Source organism: Coloeus monedula (assembly GCF_965178545.1).
Source record: "Coloeus monedula genome assembly, chromosome: 12".
In the NCBI taxonomy this organism is placed as follows: Eukaryota; Metazoa; Chordata; class Aves; order Passeriformes; family Corvidae; genus Coloeus; species Coloeus monedula.
In genome coordinates this window covers 3,445,551-3,471,286 of record NC_138792.1, presented here as the reverse complement: position 1 = coordinate 3,471,286, position 25,736 = coordinate 3,445,551, and the positions used below count along the sequence as shown (strand labels likewise).

Below are 25,736 nucleotides of genomic sequence, written 5' to 3'. Positions count from 1 at the left end.
CGAGGAAAGCCCTGCCCGAGCCTGGCCGTGCTTCCCGGCGGAGAAGGCAGGAGCCGCTGCCGGGGCATCCCCGCACCGGGGCCGGGATGCAGCGCGGGGCCCCCGCCGGGCCGGGAGGGAAGTGGCAGGGAAGGAACGCGGCTCCACCGCCCCGGATAGCCAAGGGTCACAAAATCTCCCCAAAGCCGCTGTCGGAAAGGGGCGGCAGGACAGGTCCCCGTACCCAAACCCAAGCCCCAGCATCGCCGTCGCGTTCCCTCTCCTCCTGTACCAAGGCAAGCAGCGGAGGGGCAGCGGGAGCGGGCGAGAGGCAAAGCTGGAGGCGGGGATGCGCTGCGGAGCGGCGAGCTCGGAGCCCGGCCCTGGCGAGGAGCCGGGGACACACGAGGGGAGCCGGCCGGAACAGGGCTCGGAGGGAGGGCGAAGCGATGCTCTGCTCCGCCGGCCGCCCCGGGGTCTGTTCCGCAGCGCCCACTAAAACGCAGCCATGAGTAAAGCACATCCCTAAAAAAAAAAAAAAAAAAACAAACCAAAAACCAAAAAAAAAGTAAAAAGGGCGGGGAAAGGAAGGAAAAGTTGTCCAGACTCAAAGCACTCGTCAAACCTACTGAAGATTGAATTATTTATTTCCTCTGGGGACTCCTGTAACCATTCATTTTTAATGGAGTCTAATTAAGAGTTCCCCAACGGGTTTTACTTTTGTAAATATTTTAGATGAGCTGGCGTTCCTAGGCAAATCCTCCAGACAAAAAAAAAAAAAAAAAAACAAAAAAAAAAAAAAAAAACAAACCACACCAAACAAAAAAAAAAACGGAGAAAAAGCACAACAAGCCGAGGCGGAGACGTGATTCCCTTCGTTCCCCGTCGGCCGAGGGAAAGCAGCCGGGCGGAGAGGCAACAAGTGGCCGCTGCTCGCAGAGCGGCAGCTCCGGCAGCGCTGCGAAGCTTCCCTGGCGCCCGAGTCCCGCTTCACTTTAGAGAAAATCAAATCCAAAGAGCGCATCCTCCCTCTCCCGCCCCCCAAAATAACAGCCCGGTGCGGCGGCCGCAGAAACGCGGCCAGAAAAGCTCCTGGAGCGGGCGGTGGGGCCGCGAGTGCGGCGGGAGCCCCGGGATGAGCTCGGCCCAGCCCCGCTCCGCGCTCCCCGCAGCCGCGGAGGGACCCGCACAAACCGCCCGGACACCGCCGACGTGCCTGATATAAAATTTATTGATCTCTCTTCGTTTGGAAGAAGGAAGCAAACGAGGACTAGGAACAGGGAAGGAGTATTTCGATGACTTTTTTTTTTTTTTTTTTTTTGGAAGGAATCCGGTAACAAAACTAAAACGTTTCTTCATCCGATATGTCAAAACATGGTTCACAGTAAAATTCACAAACCCATTTACATAAGTTTACAGCTTAAGAAAAACCAAGACACACAACTTACTATAAATAAAAGAAATGCGTTTGCGACCCGCACAGCTCTGCTCTCTCCCACCTCCCCCTTTTCAAGGAATAAAACCTCAAAGTTAAAAAGTCGTGAAAGCTACAGATTGTGGATAGAAACCAAGCGAGGGTCGGTAACAAAACACTTAATAAACCACGACGATTATGTGAACAACCGAGTTTAAAAACAAAAGCCCGCGGTTTTTGTTTATGTCATTGCAACGCTAGAAATCAAACTGGAAGATGCAAGATTTTTAAAAAACTTTCAAGCGAATAAAACAGTGCCCAACCTAGCCGAAACCAGGAAAGGAGTTGCCGTGGTTTGAAAACTTCACAGCGGCTTCTAGGAGGCAGGAGTTGTGCTCTATTAAAATAACAACTTGCTCAGATATTATTTCTTGTAAAAAAAAAAAAAAAAAAAAAAAGACACAACTAACGGATTTCCTTTTTAAAATTTCTCCAGAGTTAGTATTAAGTCTGCTAAGCCGAGCAACACTGCCGTACGTCCCGGTGTAGTCAGGGAGCGGTGGTGGGGTTAGGGATTAAGACGGGGAGCCGTCCGGAGCAGCCAAGTTTATATGTGAGTTAGTGGTACGGTACCATTCACGCCAGTCCCGGCACTCTGGTAGTGCTGGTGGACGCTGTGTAACCTGCTGCCCTGCAGGGCGGAAGGGTCTGTGGCATCCCCCCCGGGGGGCAGGTACATGCTGATCATATCCCGCAGGTCTCCCAGGCAGGCCCTCTGCGAGTGGGAAGTGATGGCCGGAGGCGGCGAGCTGGGCTCGGATTTCACCACGGAGCCCATGGAGCCCAGGCTCATGGCCGTGGAGGGCTGCTGGCCGTAGGCGGCGGGGGACATGCTGTAGGTGGAAGCGGCGTTCATGTAGGTCTGGGCCGTGGACATCATGGGGCTGTACTGCAGGCCCGTCATGTCGTAGCGGTGCATCTGCTGCAGCTGCGGGCTGTTCATGCCCGGGTGCTGGCTGTAGCCCAGCTGGTCTTGCATCAGTGAGTAAGCCCCGTTGGTCCAGCCGTTCATGTGGGCATAAGTGTCAATCCTCTGCCCCACCCCGACGGGGCTGCTCACCGCGTTGCCCCCCCCCGGGGCCAGCAGATTGCCGGGCAGCGAGTATTTGTCCTTCTTCAGCAAGGTCTTGGTCTTCCTCCGGGGCCGGTATTTGTAATCCGGATACTCCTTCATGTGCACGGCCCGCAGCCGCTTGGCCTCGTCGATGAAGGGCCGCTTCTCGGCGTCGCTCAGCAGCTTCCAGTCGGCCCCGAGGCGCTTGCTGATCTCCGAGTTGTGCATCTTGGGGTTCTCCTGGGCCATCTTCCTCCGCTGCCCGCGCGACCACACCATGAAGGCGTTCATGGGGCGCTTCACCCGGTCCTGGTCCGATCCCGCTCCCGCTCCGTTGCCGGCCCCGCCGCCTCCGCCGCCTTTGCCGGTGCTCCCCGGAGCGGAGTTGCCCCCGGTGCTGCCCGGCGTGGGCTGCGGCGCCTTAATCTCCGTCTCCAGCATGCTGTACATGGCCGGGGCCGGCAAAAGGTGCGCCAGGGCGGCGGCGGGCAGGCGGGCACCGAGAGGGGAGAGGAAGTTAAAAAAAAAAAAAAAAAAAGAAAAAAAAAAAAAGAAAGAGAAAACCTGCCTGGGCGGCTGCCGCGGAAGAAGGAGGAAGTTTTTGTGCCTGGCAGAAAGCGCCGCTCCCCGAGGTGCCGGCGGTGGCGGAGCCGCTGCAGAGCGGCTCCCGCGGGCAGCACCAGGCGATGCGCACACGGATCGCGGGGGTCCGTGATTGACGGGCTATAAATGAGGGGGCGGTGGCCAATCAGCGAGCGGTTCCCGACAGCCCCACGCCGGGAACTGACCGGCCGGGGGGGCGGGCGGAGGGACCCGGCCTCGGGGATGCCGCGGCCGCGGATGCCGGACCCCTCCCGCCGCGTCCCGCGGCCCCCGGGCCCTGCACCTGCCCCCGGCTCCGAGCGGCGGCCGGGGCAAAGCGGCTCCCGCAGCTGCGGCCGTGCCGCGGGGGAAGGAGCGGGCCGGGGGTGCCCTGCGGGGCCGCGGGGAGGAGGAGCGGGGCGGAGCGCTGCGCTGCGAGCGGGAGCTGCGCGTTTGCCGGGCACAAAGAGGTTTGGGACTCCCGGGCGGATGCACAGCCCCGTGCCAAGCTCGGAGAGGCTGCCTGGAGACGGAGAGAGCCCGCGCTGCACGGACGCACCCCCGGAGCGGATGAAGGGGCGGGGGAAGGACGGACGGGCTAAACTCTTGCACTCCTGAGCTGTCGCCTAGGGGAGAATCTACATTACCACGCTGGGGTTGGGCATGGCTGCCGGGCACTCCGTGCCGGTGTGAGAGGGGCTGCCCCGCTGGAGCGGGGCCGGGGTGGGTGGCTGCCGCCGGGCACTCCCGGCCATTCCCACCTACACTCACCCCGTTACCACTTGAGCTTTTACACTCGGCTGCCCCAAAAGAGGGGAGGGGGGTGGGGTAGAGGGGACGGCGCTTGCAAATCCCCCGAGTTTCATGGCAACAGAAAGTTCTCTTCGTGTGAACGAAAACTTTGGCGGCGGATATGTGAGCGGAGCGGCGCCCACTTGAGCTGTCAATCACCGGCTTCCCTGTCCGTCCCTCCCCTCCCTTCACCCCTCCTTCCCTTCCTTCCCCAGAGGCGCGGACATCGCACCTGCACGGACAGGGCCGGCAGCTCCCTGAAAGCACCGCGGGCACAGCGCTCTCCGCTCTCCTCGCCCTGCGCTGGGGGCCGGGGCAGGCGGGCTGGGCTGCCCCATCCCTGCGCTTCCTCGTCCTCCAGCAGCCTCCGCTCCAGCTCCGCCTGGGGAAGCCGGGCGATCTCCGGGCCAGTGAGCGCTAGGGCAGCAGAGGCAAAGCGAGCCGCAGTCTGCTCGGGGAAAGCCCCGCTGCCGGAGGGCGCGGGCAGCACCGCCGCTGTAGCGATGAGCAAACTGCCCCAGGGGCGTGTGGGGCGCAGGGGAGGGTCAGGGGCCTTGAGCTGGGGATGTGTCTGAGCCTCACGTCCCGTCCTGGGCGGCCCGGCGAGAAGGGATGCTGCCGCCGCAGCTCCCCGGCTTGGCACGCACTGGTGTCGGCCCAAAGACGAGACCGCGTGTGTGATGACGGTAATCGGTACGGGAAGGAGGAGACCTCCAGGGCAGGGCTCTCGGCTGGAGAGGGGGCTCCGGGCCGGGGGGGCTCGGCAGGGCCGTGGTGAGGAGCGCCCGGCCCCGCTCCAGCCCGCGCGGCGCTTCCTGCGGGAGCGGGGACAGGACGGGCACTGGAGGGACTCTGGAAACAGCGCGATGGCGTGGAGGGGGTTGGTTTGAGCTGATCTGAGCACGGCAGACATGTACCAGTTGAAGGTCTCACTCGTTTTGTACGGTTTTCTTTTTTGATAAAATGATCTGGTGAACAACGTCGAAGGGGAAACAAATCCCGCTTGCGACCGGCTATGGTGTAGTCAGCACTTTGGTTTTTGCTTGCTGCTGGTGTATTGAGTGAAGTCAAAATTTGGCAGCCCGAGGGGACAGGGTGGCAGCGGAAGGGTTGTTCTAGGCGGGGGTGATTCGCATGTAACTTTTGCAATATACTGGAAAAGCTTCAGACGGCCTAATTAACCCCAAACCCTCAAAATATCTTGGCCGCTCCAGTCGAGGTTTAAGACCTGCCAGGCTGGCAGGAAATGGGATTGATATATGTCCTGACAATACTTTGATATTTCTTTATATAAGCGTTTGTTGGAGGGACTGGACACGCTGGCATGCAACGAAAAATTGGGCTGTATAGAGAATTAGAGGACGTGCTGAAATCCCCCTGAACAGTGTTTCCATCAATGTTTAAATAAATATTACAACGTTAAGTTTCGGACTCTTACTTTGTCTTTCAATTCGTCTTTGTGCAGCCTGAGTCTCAAATTAGATTTTTTTTCCCTCTTCGACACTCTTAAGGTCCATACTATTTCAAACCAATACAACATTTCTCTTGAAACATCGCGTATTTTGTAAAATAACTGAACCTGACCGAATAAAAATATAACTATAGATTGCTGGATTTCCAGACTTCCCAGGTTCCTGTAATGCTCCCTCTGCGCTTGGCTTCCCACGCCGCACATGTTCGGAGGAAAGCTTCAAACTCCGGTTGACTGCTATTTCCAGAAGAAGGGGTGAGCAGAGACCCTCTGCTCCAATCCCTCCGTCTCGGCGTTAGTGCTCTCGGCTGGGATTTCGGGAGGGGAGAGGCGAGCCCGAAGCCGGCTTCCCTCAGGGCTTTCCCTGGGAGCCGCAATTCCCCGGCTGAGCCCCCGCCCGGGCACTGCGCTGGCCGGTGCTGTCGCCGCTCGCAGGTCGCCACCTTCCCGCGGCCACCCCGCACCTGCTGTCGCCCTGTCCTTCCTTGTCCCTGCCCTGAAAACGCCCGTGAGTCGGCGTGGGGGGCAGGAGGAAACGAGGCGAACCCGCCGGACCAGCTGCTGCTCCCCAAAGTTACTTGCAGAGCGCTTTAAGAGACCCCATCCCACCACCCTTGGAGCCTCCGCCTGCTCCCCGGGGACTGAGCCTGCGGAGCCGCTGGGACGCAGGGAAGAGACAGAGAGCAGGAGGGGACCCAGCCCGGCACAATAAACGGGGCGAGGGGAAACATGATGCCCGGAGCCATTTTCTTAAACTCACTACGAGGGAAGCCCCGTGTGTCTGGCGGGGGCCGCGGAACACTTGAGGTGGTGTAAATACAGTTGTCAAAGGCTGAGGAGCCTTTTATTATTGCTATTTATTTATTTGGGCGACAAAGGAGCGCGAGGCGAGATAAGGAGTTCACAGCGCAACCCAACTTGAACGCGAGAGAGAACCCGCGCTTGAAAAGGGCCATTTGAAAGGGTCTGTCTGGGGTTTCTGCGCGATCAGCGCTTCATAAGAAACAGCCATTAATATTTGTTAATTGCAGCTCCAGAAGAGCTCGGGGGAATCTTGGAACTGTGTCAGGGAGGATCGCCGGCTTTTAAAGAATAACGCTACGTACAAACCGGCCCCGTCTAATCCTGTTATTAAAACATCCCCTTGGTGCCCAGCCCAATTCCCGACCGAGATCAGCGAGGGCTTGTCCTCGAAATTTGCCCAGACAAGGAAGCTGAGCGCCCCTTTCGTTTGGACCCTGCTGACCCTCGCTAGGTTGATCCTCCGAAAATGCCCAGCCTTTTAGTGATGCTTAAGATAAAAGTTCACGTGATCCCTGCTTCAGGCTCGCATCGATCTCCTCCCCCAGAAGTTTTCAGCGTGGCAAAGTGGCCGCTAAATGGACCATTCGAGGCTGGTTCTACAGCTGAAGGTTGCTAGGAGTTGGGTGGGGTTTTTTTTTAATTTATTCCACTTCTTACTGTCACGTCAAAACACAGCTCGAGATCGCCTGCGAGGCTGCTGCCTCCCTCGCCGCGGGGCTGACACGGCCGGACCGACCTCCCAGCCCGGCGAGGGGGACAGCAAAATCATTAATTCCGACAAACGAGCTCCAACTCCTGCCCGTGGCTTCCCCAGCGCCTCGCCGCGTGGAGATCGCGGCTGTACGAGAGCCTCCAGCTGTCCCTGCTGCTCGCGGATCCGGGGAAGCAAGGGTTACTTCTGATGACATCATTAAAAATCGCAACATTTAGGAACAAAAATCTGAAGTGCGTGGGTAAACCCGGGCAGCGTCGTTTGGGCATAGCTCGATCCCTTTGAACTGAGCCTCCCAGCGCGTTCAGGAGGCAGCGGTGAATGTTTTTTTTTAATCACTTCCCTCCTCCCGCCTCCCCCCCCCCCAGCTGAACTTTTATTTGGCTTCTGACAACAATAGCGGGCTGCAAACAGACCTCTCGGAGCGCCCGCTGAATAGACCCTTTTCGAGCCGGGATTGTTTCCACCGCCACAAAAAAACAACCAGTAGCTCCGTTTTTTAATTGGGTTGTTCCTGGCCCTGGCTCATTCAGGTGTTCGCGAGGAATTTGTTTATTAGCCTTTGACAAACAGCTCCTCCTGGCAATCGCCTCACGGAGTTGTCTTCAGCGGGAGGGGAGGGATGCGGAGGGGGGCCGTTTGCTAATAAGGACTCTCTCCATCTCCAAGTTACCAATTAACAGAGTTGTGGAGGGGACCACCAGCACAGGACAACTCACCAGGGCTCGCTGCCGAGCCCCGAGGAAACGACAGAGTTAGCTCACGTGTTTTCACGCAAAAACACCGAGGGGAAAACGAGCACGAAAAGTGATGCTAAAGAGACCACCACCGCTGCCCCCAGCTCAGTCTGTGCCGAGCCTGGCAGAAATCTCTTCCCCGATGGATGAGAGAGTAACAGGAACTTTCTGTAACATCCCCTCGCTGTTACAGTACCAACTGCACAGAACCCTCTGAAAGAATTTCCCAGCTCTAGCACAAGCTGCCCGGGGCGGTGCTGGAGCTCCCATCCCTGGGGAGGCTTAAAAGCCTCGGGGATGTGGCGCTTGGGGACGTGGCTCCGTGATGGGCTTGGCAGGGTCAGCTTTGCTCGCTGCTCTCACGGAGCTTTTTCCTACTTAAACGATTCCATCGTTCTCGATCGTTCTCACACCTCAGCTCCGTTCGCCCTCCCCCCCCCCCCGAACCGAGCGCCCCCGGCAGGGGCAGCCCCGCGCTCGGTGGCCCCGCTGTCCCCTCCTGCCACCGCGGCCCGGGGACACAGCCCCGTGTGGGGTGGCCCTGGGCTGGCAGCGGCCCCTCCGCGGTGCGGGGACAGCGCGGGGACGGAGCGGGCGAGCCCCGGGTGCTGTGGGGCTCCGGGCACAGCCGCCCCTTCCCTCGGGCCACTCGCCCCCAGGGCCAAGGCAGGGACAGGGGAACTCCCCCCGGCCGGGAATCCGCCCCCTCCCCGGGTACGTGCTGCTGTGCTTTAACGGAGACGTCGCTGCTCTCCTTAAACACACAAAAAAACCCCAAGCCAGCAAACCAAACGAACCCCACAAACTCAAATCATCTCTGTTTTTCCCGTTTAAAACTTCACGAATCTTTCCTCCGGTGTTCTCTGTGCAGATGCAGTAACCACCTTATTTACTGATAATCATGGCCACGGTCCTTTTTAGCAGTTGCATTAGAAATCGGACATTAATTGTAAAACTCTAACTTGCTAATTAGCTGCAAATAAACTATTCATTAGTGGCGAATTAAAATCAAAACACACCTTATTCCCACTCTCGACACACAGTTTTGAAGGCACATATTGTTTCGAACTACAGCCTGTATCACTGGCACAGCAAATTGAGATCCTGAAAGGTTTCTCTCCAGGATAAATAATTAAAATATATTCTACTTTAATTGACATTATAGAGGACACAAATGAGATTTTCCTTTTAGAAAGAAATAGCAGTTTCTAAATAAAGCTTTGCAGGCTGCAGCATGGAGGTTTCAAGCAAATGAATAGTCATTACTACCTTTTCAATGATGTGGGCCTTTTGATCAGAAAAGAAATTAGCTCTAAAGGACAGACAATAGGAAGCCTGCCCTGCAATAGGAAGAAAATTAGATGGCTAAGGCTCTTAACAACACCTATTTCTATAAACCATGGAGCTTCTTGCTTTTCAATTACAGCTGTTCATTTCATATAAGGAAAGTGGAAAAACACTGGGGGGAATATAAACTCTGTTGCACCAAAAAAAAGCCCGAGACAGGGCAGGCAGGCAGTCTGCCCATTTCCCCTTTGTTTTTATTATACTCAGTTAACTAATATTACATATTTTGTAATACTCAGACAACCCAGTATAGCATTCCCCAGGTCAATCAGGATGGATTATATTCAGTAAAGGAACTGGTAAAACATGAGAAACTTCACATTAGGTAGCTGGATGTTTCCACTGCACATCAAATCATAATGTGCATCTCATACTTGTGTGCATTCTGCAGAGAAAACAACATAAGACTGGAGAACCTGAGAAAAACAAAGTGCTGAATAACACTCTGCTGTCTTTTGATTATAGTCAAAAACTAACTGCAGTTCTTCTGAATTAAATTGAGTGTTCTTTCACTACACTCAGGACCGAGAGATTATTTCAGGCAGGTTCTCCCCACATTACTTTTAACCCATTGTTATTTCAGAAATAATACTTCTACTCTCAAAATGTAAAAATAACTTGTTGTACAGTAACTTTTAAATATGAGTTCTCTTTCAAGTTATTTCGTTTGAACATTATTTTTGAACACTGTTATTTCTCCTGAATATAAAAATAATACAAGTTTCCTTGTGAATCTGAGATGCAATCATAGAAACAATCCTTTCTTCCTCTGCCTTTTCTCTCTAGCCACACTTATTATAATTAGGTGTAACAAGCAAATTATAATTTGTTATTATCCAATCAATATACTGTAATTGAAATACTCTTTCAGTAATGATTTAAACAGAATAACCACAAAGCTTTATTTTAAACATGTCCTGTTCTCATATTGATTCAGCTGGACTATAGAGATGTCTTTAAAAAATAACATAAAATCAGAGAGTACGCACACTTTCTTTTTTATCCTTTCTGCTAATCTATTTATGTCTTTCACACTCTCTCCTTTCCCACTCCCCATTCCGGTCTTTATTTTTCTGCCTGTCTCCTTCCCTGTTGTATTATTTGTTTAGAAATCAGGTTAGAAGTTTAATTCAAAGACCTGATCAAATAAATATGAATCAGTTTTGCTGTGATAAGGTGTCTTGTTATCCTCTCCATCTCTGAACAAGAGAGTGTTCAAGAAAAATTACTTGTCCCTGTCCGAAAACCTAAATCATGTTTGTCTTCTATCTAGAAGTGATTTTAGAGTGAAATACAAATGAGAGCTTTCTATTTGGTGTCTGTATCTCCCTTTACTCCTTCTTGGCCTTGAGATACAGAAGAATAAAAGAAATAGTTTAATCTGGTAAAGAATGATCTTCTAATTCCCAAAGTGGAGTCACTCATGTCAGTATTTGAAGTAATCTCCCTGCTTGAGAGCAGTTAGAAAATTATGAATAATGCAAGCCTCTGCCTCAGTTTTTACTGGAACAAACCTTCCATTTGTTTTGCAAGATCTTAATTACAATGTCATTTGATTTGAAATTATTTTGTCTGAGGAAAGTTACCCGTACTAGTAGTAACCAGTGGGAAAAACTTCCCTCCATGCAAATAAGCGGCTCAAGTGTCGTTGAGACTTTGTGATTTACAATACAAAACCCACAGAAAGATCGGCATCCCTGAGGAGATTAAGAACTGAGGAAAACCCAGTCCTGCTGCTCCAATTCTCAGTCCTGATCGTGTCTTCACTCCCTGGAAACAAGCTGAGGGTAAGGAACTGCCTGCGCGAGAACAAGTGAATCTAAACTGACCTCGACACTCAGAATCTGAACATTTCACCTCAAATTGTTTTAAGTGTCAGAGCAATGAGATTTTTGAGCAGAGCTCTACAGAAAAATAGAGAAATAGGGAATGGAAAGAGCTTTGAAAAGTAGAGTGAGCAGGCTGTGAGTGGGGATGAGCTGGAGGGGCTGGACCTGCTCTGTCTACAGGACATCAACACATCTCACTGTGAGCAGGGAAAGGATTCAACTCCTTTGACCATTCCAGTCCACGTGGCCAGTCAGGAGAGAACTTCACTAGCCCTGAAAACCCTTTCTGCTCTTTTTTCCCCCTAACACACACTGATAAAAGGAGGGCAATATCTGCTCCCCAGCCTTTTGCAAAGCAAATACATCCATCTACACAGACAATAGATATAAAATAACAGAAGTGGGACCCACCGAGGAAACCATTTTTATATGGGCTGTTTCCATGGGACAAACACATTTCTGAGCTGAACATGAGTCACAAATAACTACACCGTTTAAATTAATATTCATCGCTCATCCTTTATTTCTGTAATAGCTCAAATGAATTATCTGATATTCGAAGTATCTCCCAAGAACTACCCAAATCCCAGTCTTACCATGGGCCAGCTCTTAATTGTCTCTGTAGACATCAATTCCTCTCCTAGCAGGGCAAGTGCAGCAGCACTTGCAGAGGGAGAACTCATTTCATGATACATAAATTAAGGACTTGTCAAATAGGTATTTCCAGGCCTTTTTTGAAACAGGTGGAGCAGTCAGACAAAATGCATCTAAACAGCCACACAGTGGATCTTGCTGCTGGTGTACCCAACACATTTTTCATGCAAAGAATCCAACCAAAATCCAATTTTCCCTGGTTAAGAAGCTTTCTGGTGGCACTGGACTCCCTTCTCTGCACCTACCAGGAACACGTGCAGGGTAATTATTGGGAGATGGTGCTCCTTGCTCTGTGGGACAGCAATGAGGTGCTCCCAGGTAGAGTAGATGTGTGATCTCAGTGTGTGTGAGGGTCACAGGATGATCATGATGACAGAAAAGAGAAGAGACCCCACTAAACTCAGCCTCATTCCGGCAGAAGCAAACAAAAGGCTGCTCAGTTAGGGGAGCATGGAGGGGAAGGGGAGCTTTGGGATGCTGTCCTGAGGCTACTGCCTGAAGAATCCTTTTAGGAAGTGAGGAAGGGAATGCTGTGTGATGCAGGAGGAGCTACAGGGGGAAAAGGCTTCAAAAGGAAGAATTTAGTGGCTGAGAGGGGAAGCCAGGAAAGGGACACTACACAGTTTATGGCTGGTTTCCCTTTAGCTCTTTTCCTGTTGTCGGTTGCCTCTGTCCTGGCCCACCCCATTCCCACTTTCGCAAAACAGCCCATCAATAAAAAGCTCCGTTTCTTTTTTGAAAAGAACTCCACAACCCCTTGGAAAATGGTGTAATCTCATAAAACTCTCATACTCTACTTTGATTTAACTTGATTTGAAGACCTCAGAGACAGGGCATATCTAAACTATGTCCAGTGAAGTACCAGGATTAGCATTCAGAAATATATTGTACAGAGTTTGTTTCACCCATAGATTGATTTGGATTGGAGCCAAAAAACAATTGTAGGGTGTTAAGAAAATAGGTGGTATTTATGATTTTATAATTTTAATCAGTGCAAATGCAGATGATTTCTGTATCTGGTTTCCAACTTCTACAAACAAAGTCCATAAAGACTCAAGCCTGCTCTATTTGCACACCAATGGCTCCCAGGAAAGCTGATGGAAAATTAGAGGGAGGCAGTTTTGCCCTAGTTTTGCACGAAAAAAGCAACTTCTTCTTATCAAGTGTGGCTACTTCTCATTTCAGGTTGAGCCAAGCTCAACTGCACAAAGAATGGCAGCAAACACACACAAAGCACTGCAACATTCATCGACAGTCTTTAAATAAAAATGAGGGCCTTGCTCTTCTATTCTCCAGATTCCATAAAAAAAAAAAGAACCACTGGTTCCATTTGATGCTTTTATGGCTCTTCCTATCACCATATTTGAATATATTACAAGAAATGAAGTTTTTACTGAACAGAATTCCGTGGGAAGTAAGGAAGCCCTGGCTCTATTAACAGGTGAGAGATTTGGAAAATGGGCAAAATTGTAATGTGTGAAAAGTCTCTGAAATACACAGGAAATACATGGGACCAGATCTCTTGGACTAAATCAGATTAGCACAGGGCTTGACCATCTTGCATATCTGTAATGGATCATGCCCATAAATATCACCAGCTGGAAAGAACTCAGAACCAACATGGACTAACAGAGAGGAAATGGTCAGATCTGCATTTTGTAACTCCCTGGGAACACTCCAAACCAGACACCAGGACAAAAGAATCCAGAAAGAGGAGAAGCTATTTGCAATCCCATCTGAAACTCTACATCTGTGTAATTTGCTTCAGGAATATGTTAAGAATATGTTTTGGATGAGCTGGGGACTGACTGGAGTGACAAGGAAAAGATTCTACTGCAGTATTTATAGCAAAAAAGAGAAAAAAGGAACTTTCTAAAGAAAGTTTAAAAAGATGAGACAGTAGGAATTAGTCTGAGAAAACCCTCAAATTATTTATTTCAAGCTCATGCAAGACACTTAAGACAGACACAGACAGCTAAGATTTCTCCAGAAAAAGAAAGTTTAAACCTCGGAGTGCCAGTGTAAATGGGAATCATAACCTCATGTCCCACTGCCTTTAGGGAACGTCCCACAGCTCCTGCACTGCCTGGATAAACGGGATAATTCGCTATCCCAGGAGAGGGCACCCTGTTCTCGCACAGGTGCTTCTGCACTGCTGCCCAGCTACCAGGCAGGACATTGTCCTGCTGCTATTTCCCCTAGTCAAAACTAACCCCGAGCCATAGAACATATTTAAATTTACAATGTTATTATTCCTTTGGATTTCCTTAATTATAAGCGAGGAAATGAGAGCTGCAGAGAAAATGTGCCTGCACTGTTGCAGGGCACAAAAATGCATAATCAGAATTAGGCAACACTCAGACTTCCCACACTAATCATTTTCCACTGGTAGCTGTTACACCAGGACTGGAGATGAACCAAGCGAAGATTTGAGCTTGAATCTACTGCATATTTTTTGAGGTTTGCTACCTTACACCAGGGAAAGCTGCACAATTCCAGGTTGAAGGGGGAAGTGAGACCTGCTGGACCGACCCAGGACTGAGATTATTGCTGCTATATTTTACCTGTAAAACTTTGCTGGAAGACGAAGAGCAAAGGGAGTTCCACTGTTTGCTGATAACTTTCTGCTCAGGAAAGGACAAGATGGCAGAGACGACTGATCAAAAAGAATCCCTTTATCTCCAGGTCTTTGGGGCTGATCCCAGATGGTTACAAAAGGAAATTGCTCCTGTTTGTTAGGTGCTGCTGCCTTATGTACACGGAGCTGGAAATCCTTGGTTCTCTGGACTCATTTGTGCATCATTAACTCTTCAATAACTTGCAATTACGACACAGTGATCATGGGCTGAGTGTTCTAAAGGAAATGTGTGTAGTGCTCCTGCACACAAAGAGCCCTCCAAGCTAAATTGCCAGGAAAGGGTGGATGAACAGGCCTTGTTTCTGTTCATACCATTGCACTTGAGATGAAATAGAGGATTTTTGAATTTTAAAAAATTGCTAATCAGATATTTCTCCTTATTCCTGGGTTCACATCACACACAGTAAAAAAGCAACATTTCCACATTCAGGTTTATACCAGAAAAAACTGTTTTTACAATTTAAAGGAGTATTTTTCCTTGTAATTTATCAGCTTCTGGCCCTGCTACCACTACTCATTTGATGCATTTTGCTTTGAGCTAATTAGACAGTCAGCAACACAAACTACTTATTTATAGACTTGAAGAAATATCTGATTTGTTGCTTATTGCCTCGAGTAGAGCCAAAATCATTTTAATAATCACACACCTCCCACTTTTGTCAGCCACATGCTTGCAAAACGAGAGGGATTTTTTAAATTCTGATTTTTACTGTTTATGCTCATGGCATCAGGCAGATCATGCATGTTTGTGCAGTAAGATGTGGCAGAACCACCACAATTACATCTCAGATACCTGAAGGTGATATAATATCTAAAGGATGATGATAAATACTTTTAACACATTGACCAAACATAGGCTCTGATTACACTGACTCTTAGAGGGATCAATGCCATTTAGCTCTTCATGTTATGCTCCCAAAATTCTGGGGTTTTACAGATTGATCTAAACGTTGCAGATAGGACAAATACATGTGTGTACACACACAGTGGCAGACACAATCACAGAGCAATTTAAAGCAAGAACAAGATGAAACTGAAAAAAATCTCTCCGGTTTGTTTTTGTGGTGTTTGTGTGAGGCTGAAATCAGTATTTCCACTCAAATAACAGTGGAGTTGCAGGCAGGCATCAGACATCACAGAGCCCAACTTGTCCTACTTATTTAGCAGTAAGGTAATACCACACAATTACGAGTCTTTCCCAGAAATTCGTTCTGCACACAAGGCAGTTTGTATTCTCATTTCTGAAGTCTGAGGCATAGGAGCAGGACACATTTGGGAAGACTCTCTGTTTTGAATTAGTCCCTGCTGTCTTCCCAGGTCAAGAGTAGTTAATGACAACACAATCAAAATTATTGATGATGAAGCATATGGAATTCAGGATAAATTAACTACTGATGTAAATTTTACAATGTTGTTATACCATTGACTTTACTGCACCTGTATCATAAGAAAACATCCTACTGCTTTTTTTTTTTTTTAGGAAACAGATAAGTAGTCCTTTTACTCCATCTTTAGCAAATGGATAGAAGAATGATAAGTGAATTCACTGAGGGTAACACTGCTGGGAAGTTTTTACAGAGGCTTCAACTGACTGATTCAAGCTAGTTAAATTTATGGATGTCTCCCCCCGCATGTTGCCTAGGAGGAATAGCAACCCAAAACATGAAAATTAAAAACATTAATTAATAAATGTTGCACATGGCATATTTTTATTTGTTTGGTGTGAATTCTGTGTAGCAGGAATGTGTTTAGGGCTGTTACTAATGGTGATGTGCAATAGCTTCCTTCTAGAAACCCAGGTAAATTACCTAAAAAAAATGCAGATGGCTGAACAAGAACAGAATGATACAAAATAAGGTAAAACCATTTTAGCAAAAATACTAGGGTGGTTTTAAGTGGGGTTTCTCTGTCTTCAGGAACATGCAACAGAATTTATAATCTGCATGAGAAGCTGCCATGGCTGTATGTGCATATGGGCTCTTAGCAGGTGTGAAGGGCCACCAGGACAGCTTCTATTTGCATGTGAGACAGGGGTAAACAGACACACGAATAAAGTTCATCCTGAATATTCATTAGGTAGCCAGGGCAGTTTTAAGTTTTGAGTACTAGATCTACAAGGTCCAGCTGTGAGTCATCCGAAATTCGAAATTCCGAACTGGGAGGGTTGGTGTGAACACAACTGTCACTAGGCTGCCAAAATGCAAACTGGATTTTTTAACATTGAAATCAAGCTACAACTTAATGACACCATCCAGACTATGGAGGAACAAACAAGGTGTGATGTACAACAGCAAGGTTTGGTACAAAGCTGAAATATTCACTCTGCCAGATGAAGGATTTAACCTTGGTTGTTATATAAATTATCTTCTTTTGCTGGCATTGCCCTTGGCAAGAAAAAAATTCTGCTTTAGAACATTTCCCCTGTAGTCAAAATCAATTGCATCAGAACAATTATGTTGCATCTTCCAGTTTTGTGGGAAAACATGAACTGAACAAAAGCCTCTTGATTAAAAGATTTTGGAGCAATAATTGAGATCAAGTAGCAAACAATAACTAACCTGCAATCTGGCAAAGCTTGCATGTGCCATGTAGTTAAAACTAATAGATACAAACGAAGTTAAAAATGCCAGAAGTGTTTCAGGGGGATTTGACACGCAGCTTCCAGGAACTTAAGGCAATATGGGGAGATGAGAAGCTCAGGATATTTTATTGTAGCAGCAGACTACGTAAAGGAACTCAGGATAGCTGGAATTATTCACACTCAGTTCTGAAAAAAGGGAATAAATTCCCATCTTGAATTCTTACTGTTTTTCAACTGCTTACTGCTTTCTAATTAATTTCACTCTTGAACTGAACTTTCATCTTCTTTGCATTTTCTGTTTTTCATCTAACACAGCTCAGGGTCCTGCTCTGCTGTTCTGAGAGTTAAATTTAAGTAACTGGATGCCAATTATATTTTTGTTGCAGGTGTTGAATTATCAGTAGTTTGATAAGCAGTTATCCCTATATTTATTATTTAGTTGGCTGCTGAGATTATCTGAAGGAAGAAAATTCCTCTTCTCTCTGCTCACATAGTCTGCAGTATATTCCTGTTGCACTGTCACGTGTGAATTTTACATTCCTGGCCTTACAGCACCTGTTTTCTTAAAAATATTTACAGATCTTTATTTCTGGTAATGGGACACCAAGTGCCAGACTAAGAGCATTCTGATCTGAGTGTAAATCCAGTGCCACAGCGTGAGTGATGCTGGGTTAACCTACAGTTATCACTGAAATCCAACCAGAAACTGGAATCTCTTTTCTCTTTACATTGGATCCAGATTTCCACTAAGAATATTTATCAAAACTATAAGAGTTAAGTCAGGGGTTTTTAGGCAGGAGTCAGAATCAACAGAAAATTTTCAAGCAGGAATTTGCAGACTTGTTATTTAAGAAAATCTAGTCCAGGCAATGCAGATGTGTGAGCCTCTTTCCCAAATTAACCCTGCAGAGACACAAGGAGCTCCCAGCTCTGCTCCTGCTGCTCTCCAGACAGACTCAAGCTCTGATAAGATAAATACAAGATGTGTTACTGAAAGATCAGATCCTTATATCTGTTATTATGTGTTGATTTTTTAAAAATTGCTTTTAAGAAAAAAAAAATCACAATCATCCTGTTTACACCAAGCTGTAATCATTAAAATTTGATTATAAAAGGGAAGTTGGGCTTTGTTTTCCTCAGGAGTTACTGACAGTCATTTTAAAGTCAGCTCACTCCCTAAAGCCACTGTTATCTATATGAAAAGAGTAACTAAATTGTAGGTGTTTCTTTATTCCACCATAAATTGACATGTTCTAACAAGACAGTTTGTTTGCTTTTGTTGTTCAAAAGCCCCTAAGTCTCTACTGTCTGCTTCTCCACTTGTCTTAAATGTTTGATTAAGCACTGTGAGAATTGTCAGTATTGATAAACTTCTTTCCAGTATATTAAGCACTCTAATCCTTTACATTCCTACTCTATCTCTATTACCGAGTCACTCAGCTTCCTTCACATTTGATTTTAGGCCAATATTTGCATTAGAAATGGTCTAAAAATAAAAATTACTGCGAGAGAGCAGGAAAAACTCTTTTTCTGCATCTGAAGATTCCTGACAGGAACAGTATGTGAAAGGCTCTGCTGGTTCCTCTGTAATCACTGCAACTAAAGAGCTGTCTCGTGAGCTAATTAAAAGGGGTAATTAAACTCAGCACTTTTTTCCCCAGTTTGCTAAAAATCTTAATTTTGAGGAGTGACAATGCTATTTATCTTTCCTTCATGAGCCTGAGCTAAGCAGGAGGGTTTTGGTGTCTGTGCTGTATTTTGGATTCAGCTGTTTGTTTATTGGGATCATTTCATATTAGGGCTGTTCACAACTCAGGATGGACTCTGCCAATTTTTGGCACTGTTAGGGTCAGCCTTTTGGTTTTATTTTTATTGCATTTTTTTCTCCATACCACTTCAAGATCGAAATTCCTGCGTCAAACAGAGAACGTGTCAAAGTCTATTTTTCAATGCTTTAGATTTCAGATTTAGAATGAAATATTGTACAATTTGATTATTTTTACTTTATTTTGGCTTTGTCTCTATGAATTTCACTCAGGTGACTCCTGGGGATAGAAGGACATTCCAGGGCAGCAGGAACATGCTGGAGATGATGTATTCTCCTATCAGGATTACACAAATATACCACTGGCAGAAAACTTTAATATCCCCTTTCCCACATTTTGTGAAAGTAAAACTGTAAACTCAGATAACTTGGATGCCAGAATTATTTGGCGTTTCAACACTAACACCAATATATTAGGAAATATGTTGACACAAGCTGAACATGACTTAACCTTGTCACCAGTGGTGCAGAACTGTGCCACTTCCAGATGAAACCACAGCGTGGCCCATGATGCTCCTTACCAAAATCTGACCAAGCTGAGTGCAGTATTTCCCTCTTTAAAAGATGATTTGGGCATGCCACATGCAGCACAGAACAAATACCAGTGATTATCCAGGGCAAAAGTGCATATCCCAGGTCCTAACCCTGTAATCTTGACAGAGACTTTGTTTCCAGGCACAGCAATGAGTATTTTGCCCGAGTAAAGGCAAGGAGGATCAGGCTCCACAGAGCAATTTCATATGAAAATGAAGTGGATGAGATACTTCTATCAGGCTCATTTAAAGTAAAATAGGAGGGCTGCCTTTTTGTCTGTGCTGCTAATAAGAAAAATACGCCAGAATAGAAGGTAATTGTAATAAGGTATGTCCCCATTTTTCTCAATTTTGCCCAGTTTTCTTTGATATGATTATGGATGTCATATATAAATGGTATTCCTTCAGCGTGGATTTATTAATTTTGGAGATGTACATTCTTCTAGTACATATCTAAGAATTGACCATTTATACACAGGGGAAGAGAAAGGGTAGGAGACCCACAGGAAACAGAGGGTGTAGCAGAGAACATTGTGTCTGCAGCATTCTTCATAAATAACACGAATCACACTGAATTGCCAGAGATTATTTTAATGGCTCGACCCTTATGCTGTTATGGTAATTACAGAGAGAGTTTTAAGCCCCTCCACCAGGGAAATTCTGCATCAAAAATAGTAAAATTTTGTCACAAACTTCAAGTGTTACTCAAAATTCCTCATCAGAACTCCTGCTATTAATAGTTGCAGTACTTTTATTTCCCTTCTGGAGAACCCTAAAACAGTGCTTTAAAAAGCCTGCAGAAAACATGCAGGATATCTAAAATTGATGCAACTCTGATTGATTTCAGTGAAATGAGTGTGATTTCCCCCGAATGAATTCCTGGCTAATCTCTTCTAGATGTGGGAGAGAACTAGATTGGATGAGAGGCTCCTGCATAGGCAGGGACATATTTGAGGAGAGTTAAGTCCATTTAAGCCTCCAGTTTACCTGCTGGTTAGGGAATCAGTCAGGTTTGGGTATGTGCAGAGTTTCTCAGTCTGCCCTTTCTCTCCTTGTGGAAATCCTGCCCAGGGAGAATCTGTGGGATCAACCTTTTTGTCTCTGATTTCTGTGCATCCAGCAGCAGGTGTGAGAGGCAGCAGGCACCTGATGCATCACCTGAGCACTGATTCCTGCCTGGAGAACCATGGACAGATCTTCAGCAGCCCTGGTGATTCATAAAGCCATTGTGAATTTTCTGGTTCAGACTGAGGCACTGGGTAACAGGTTTTCAGTATTATTTTGACCTTCTAATCTTCTGCCACAGGGCTGAAGGAGTAGGAACAGTGACTGTTGCCTCTGCTTTTGCTCCATCAGCACAGAGCTCACCCTCACTGCACTCAACAGCAAAGGCTAAACTCACTGAGGCTCTTTTTTCATCAATTAGTAACCAACTGCAACGCATCCCATTCATTTCAACACAAAACCTCAGTGCTACGAGTCAAAGGGGGACAGAATCTGGCTCTGCAGAGCTGAATACAAAGAATTAAAGGGTCTGTTTGCAGAGCAGGTGGGCTACAAGCAAGGTGCTCTCTGTGGGCTGACTGGAGGTGCAGATTTTCCAGGAGACAATAAGGCATTGCCTACTTGTGGATTTGCTACCTTATAAATTCTTATTGCAGCCTAATGCTCTCTTGCTGCCCCTTATAGACAAGCCCCAAGGTAATTGTTTATATTAAAAAAGCTGTTCTTTCTTTAACAGGAATCTCCTCTCTCTCTAAAGGAGTATATTAAGGACAGATTAGAGGGAAACTCTCAAAAGCTGCTCATCAAATGTAAACAAACCCACCAGGGTTATTATACACACGAAAATAATGATACAAGAGTTTTCCAAGCATGAGAACATCACTCTTTGTATCACACTAAATTAATAACATCTCTCAAGCACCTGCCTAAACCAGAAGTCTTTCCAAGAGACTAAGCACAACCTCTCTCATTAAATCAGCATTCAGGGAGCTAACTAGCAGATGCTGCTGACATGAACCCAAATGTAATCTCTTTAACCTTGTCCTGTGGGGAGCAGACAAGTCATGACCGAGTAATTCCAACTAAATTAGATTTTATGTGAAAGTGTATAATCTAAATTAAATTTGATTAAAATGATTCACTGATTTGTGTTTGCTTTTAAAGGCCCTAATGTAGCCAAGTTCTCAGTAATCTGGGTAATCAGATTAATTTGTTTTTACACGGTTGGATCAAGATTTTTTTATCCCATAGATTTTTCTATATTAATCATATTTGCTTGAATATCTGTGGGTAGATTAGGTGTTTTCTATTCAGACAGAGGCTCGCCGTAATTCAATTTTCACCGTGTTAATGAAACCTAACTGGTGACTAGAAAGATGTGTGAGGTAAAATATCACAAACCTGTCTGCCAGGAGAGAATGATCAGGTCACTGCCACCAAACTGTGAAACAATCCTATCCCCAAAATTTTCTTCAGTGGGAGACTTTGCTCAGCACAGACTCAGGGCAGCACTAGGGGTGGAACTGTGCAGCTGCCTGTTTGTGCAGTGATAAATTTCCTGGGCTTAACCCCTTCACATCCTCTTCCCCTCCTGGGAATTGGTGCAAGTGGGATGAATCTTGGTCACTGCCTTTATTACATCTTTCAATCTTCATTGGATACTGCCAGTGCTGCTGAGTGGCTGCATTCTCAACACTAATCACAGTCTGCAATCAGCAAACAACATAGAGCTACTAATTAAGACTTATTAAGTTCAAATGACAATTTTATCCAACATATGAAGTCAGGGGTTGCTGTGTGTTGGATGTGGCTGCTTTAATGGCAATGGGAAGAAGATCATGGGAAGAGCTCCAGGCAAGAATTTCTGTAATTTTTATAAGAAGATGCTGGTGTCACTTTTTCAGATATCATTTCTCTGTTTCTTTCTGGCATCTGATGGGGGGGAGGGGGGTTTTTTGTTTTGTTTTGTTTTGTGTGGATTTTTTTTCTTCCTCTTTTGGTCATCATGTATTTCACAGTGTGACAGCCCTGCTACAAATCCACAGTTCTACAGTGAGCAGGGCTTACCAGAAGGTTACAGGTCAATTCTGGAGATTTAACAGGGCTGAAGCAGTGCCTGGTTCTGTCAGGAGGAAAAGGCTCAGGGTAGCAGGAGGAAATGAAGGTGCACAGTTGGTGATGTTACCTGGGTGGTAGTGCAGTACAACCCTCAGGTTAAATTTTGGGTTACACACGGAATAAACTGCCACCTATTCGATGTAACTACAGCAGAATATTGAATAAATCAAAGGCAATGAGCTCTTCAAGGTTTACTTGGCACTTTATTGCTTTAGGCTGCTTTTTTCCCACCCTTAATTACCACAACTTCAGCTCCTTGCTCATTTTTCCTTATCACATCAACAAATCCAGTATAGACCAAGTAGTTCCCTAAGCCTGTTCCTTGGCAGTGGAACAAAACCCTTCAGGTCATGTTTAACTTTAGCTGTGGGGATATCTTCAGAGGCTTAAATGGGATTCTTCAGAGGCTTGAATTTCATAAGTTTCTGCTCTTTTCTGAAGGGGAGCAGATGAAACTTCCCTCTTCCTCAAAGACTGTGCCTGAAATCTACTCTGGAGTGTTCAACAATTTGTTTAGAATGTTCTTTCTCACAACAACATCTCTGGTGTTAAAACCCTTCCGAAGAGAATAAAAGCATGAGTCAATGCATTGCTCCCTTCTCCACATTCTCCACTGGGAACAAAGCAGAGATATCCCACCTCAGCATCTGCACAGGTTCTGAGCCAAGGGTGGCTTTCATCCTGCTCATTTTTATTGAGTGGAGAACAGAAAACAACAGAAATTGCTCCTCAATTTCTTCTTTAGTCTAATTTAAAAAAAAAAAGTGCACTGTGCTTCACTTCTACTTTTTAAGCTTTGTGGTGTCTTTCTAAATACAAATTTACCTCAGTGAGTGGAACTTGAACAGGAGTGAAGGCACTGGGCCAGTTCTACTTTTGAAAGTGAGATAGAAAAGCTCTTTGGTGAGTGAGGAATCAAGATCAGATGAGTGTTGCTCCAAGGAAGGCTGCAAAATCCCTTTGATCACTCTCTTTCTCTACATTTTGCATATGACAAATGCTCTTTCACTGGATCTTGATAACTGCCCCAAACAAGAGCAAAGGAGAGAGAACCTGTAGCTCCTGAAAAGCAGCTATGGGCCAGCCTCATCATCTCACTTATGTTCATTCATATTTAAACTACAGTTTCATGTTTGGAAAGTTTGTGACCAGAAAAGTGAAGTGCTTTGCAGGATTGTCTTAAATGTAAAAAAAAAAAAAAAAATTACCAGTCATTGTTACTGTAAAGAATAGCTCCTTATTTTTCATATCTAAAAGATTGAACCCTTCACAATGATTAATAAAGTCTGGTTGTTATCTACTTTTGTCATAAAAGTGATATACAAAAGAAACAGTCTGAAAAAACACAAAGGTAAAACGCCAGCATGAACATTTGTACCGACACCGCTAATTAAAAGACTTAACTTATTAGTCTTTAAGTAGCAAAAAAAAAGAGAAACAAACAAGTATAATTTGGCAGATTAATTTTATGTTCTGTTCTATTTAATCAAACTATACCTCTAGTGAAAATGACAAATCTGAGTTGTCAGACTACGGATGATAAGAAAGATAAAGGTCATATATTTTAATGTCATAGAAGGTCTTATTAAAGGAACCCTAATTACATTAGGTGTCCATGAAACATTAATTAAATACTGTCTGAAATAATTAGGTCCAAGTTACTGATGATTTAATTAAACTCAGTTTTTTATTTTATAAGAAAACCACAGGTCCAGTATCAGTCTGTTGGCAGGGTAATTGATAACGTGTCAGAAGAGCAAAACAGTAACCTTGACCAGCTGCATGGGAAGGACACTTTGGGGAGCAGGGTGTCCTGCTCCCCACCCCTCGTGGGCAGGAGCCTTGGGTTGGCTCAGAGTGTGCAGAACCCAGAAAAAGAAAGCTTTGGGCTCATTTTCTCAACTTGTGTGAACTGTTACAGCACGTGAAGGGGTCATCCCTGACCCTTTCTTTCAAATTTTGTTGAAGGTCTTTGCCTTACCACGAAGTTGGACTTCTCCAGCAGATCCCCCAAAAATGCAGGTTTACTTTGTCCACCACACACCCCCACAAAGTTCCAAACCCTTCTTCTCTTCCCCTCTACAAAGACACAATGATGGAGTAAGCAGCTAGAGATTCCTTTGCCTACAGGAGGCTGTGCCAGCTCTGTGGTTATAGGTGGATAAAGAAAGCGTGACTGGAGCAGCTGGGCTGGCAAAGTGCTTCCCTGGACTTTCAGGATGAGGGAAATACTGCAGGAGTGAAGCATCATCCCCTAGTTAAAACAGCCACAGAATACATGTGGGATTATCCAGGGGGGAAAAAAAGAGTATTGGAAAGGTAACAAATAGGCATTTGTGTGTGGAGTGAGGCAGTGAAGGAATTTTGAGGGAAAAGAGCGTTTTCCTGTCCATTCCATGAGTGGGAATACAGACTTTGTGGCACTACAGGGATGGGTCTGTGACTGGGTTCTGACAACCCAACTCCACTGGCAGGATTTAAATCTTCCTCTTCGCCCAAGCTGGCTGGCTGATCTCAGACAAATAAACCTCACACTTCAATTTCTCCTCTCATAGAATGAAAAGGAACAGCTTTACTCCTTCATAATTATGAGTCCTGCCTAATGCCTGTGATAACTCTACAAAACAACACTACTGAAATGCAAAATATTGACCTGAAGAGCTCTAAAAACCAGAGGCAGCCTCATGGCTGCAGTGAGAGCCACCCTTTCTCGAGATCAGCTACCACCAAGGGTCATACAGGCAGCCCAGATATCATCCTTGCCACACGGGATGCCTAATTAAGGAAAAGATTGCAGTATATCACCTGGACAATTAGCACTGCTCACATGGAGGGGTCTGGGTGAAGAGAACAGGAGAATCAGTTTGTAATTAAAACCTGTGTGCCCCCTAAATATCCATTTCCAGAGAGCCTTCTGCTTTTGAAAGGGAATTAAATTGCCTCTACACAGCCCAAAAGACTTTTAAAAATTAAAACAACAGACTAGAAAGCTCCCACAGCTTATACTGTACAGAGTAAAGCAGATTCCAAAAAGGAACACCCATCCTACCCTCTTGATAAACCTCTACGAGTTCAGACATCCACTGATATAAAAAGATCACTGAAGACCCTGTTATTTCACCGTGGAAAAGTAATACATTCTTAAAAGCAGGGAAGTTCACACAATTATCATTGGCAGGGTGTGTTGGGGTTTTAGGGCACAGTCACCATTGTGACACCTAACAAATACCTGTATTTCACACGAGATGTGTGAATGATTTCAAAGTGCGAAGGGAATGCTAAGATAATGACTCAGTAACTGGTAAAATCTCTTAATTAAACGCAGAGAGACGATTTTGCAATAACTATAACAATTGATTCGCCAGCTGGACGCTTCTGGGCGTGTTCTATACTGGGTATGTAAAACATTCCAGCTGCACTGGGCACAAATATACAAATATAAAACACAAAATACCTTTGTGTTTGCTGCTGCTTTCCCATCTTCCTCCAGAGGTTCAGGAAACTTTTCTCTCAGGCTTTTCCAGTTGTGAATCTGCTCTCATTAAAGATGATGACTGAAATATAAAGAAAGACTGATTTTAAAGAGAAATGGATTTTTTTG

General features: G+C 46.0%; 1 protein-coding gene across 1 annotated transcript; it reads right to left on the bottom strand.

Moving 5' to 3' along the window:
• Positions 1 to 2,000: 2,000 nt before the first annotated feature.
• On the bottom strand, positions 2,001 to 2,957 carry LOC309577616 (transcription factor SOX-3-like; the record flags this gene model as incomplete). The annotated part of the gene is made up of 1 exon (XM_082289754.1): positions 2,001 to 2,957. One exon carries the CDS (start codon positions 2,955 to 2,957, stop codon positions 2,001 to 2,003), a length of 957 nt encoding a protein of 318 aa, XP_082145880.1.
• Between the last annotated feature and the right edge of the window lie 22,779 nt (positions 2,958 to 25,736).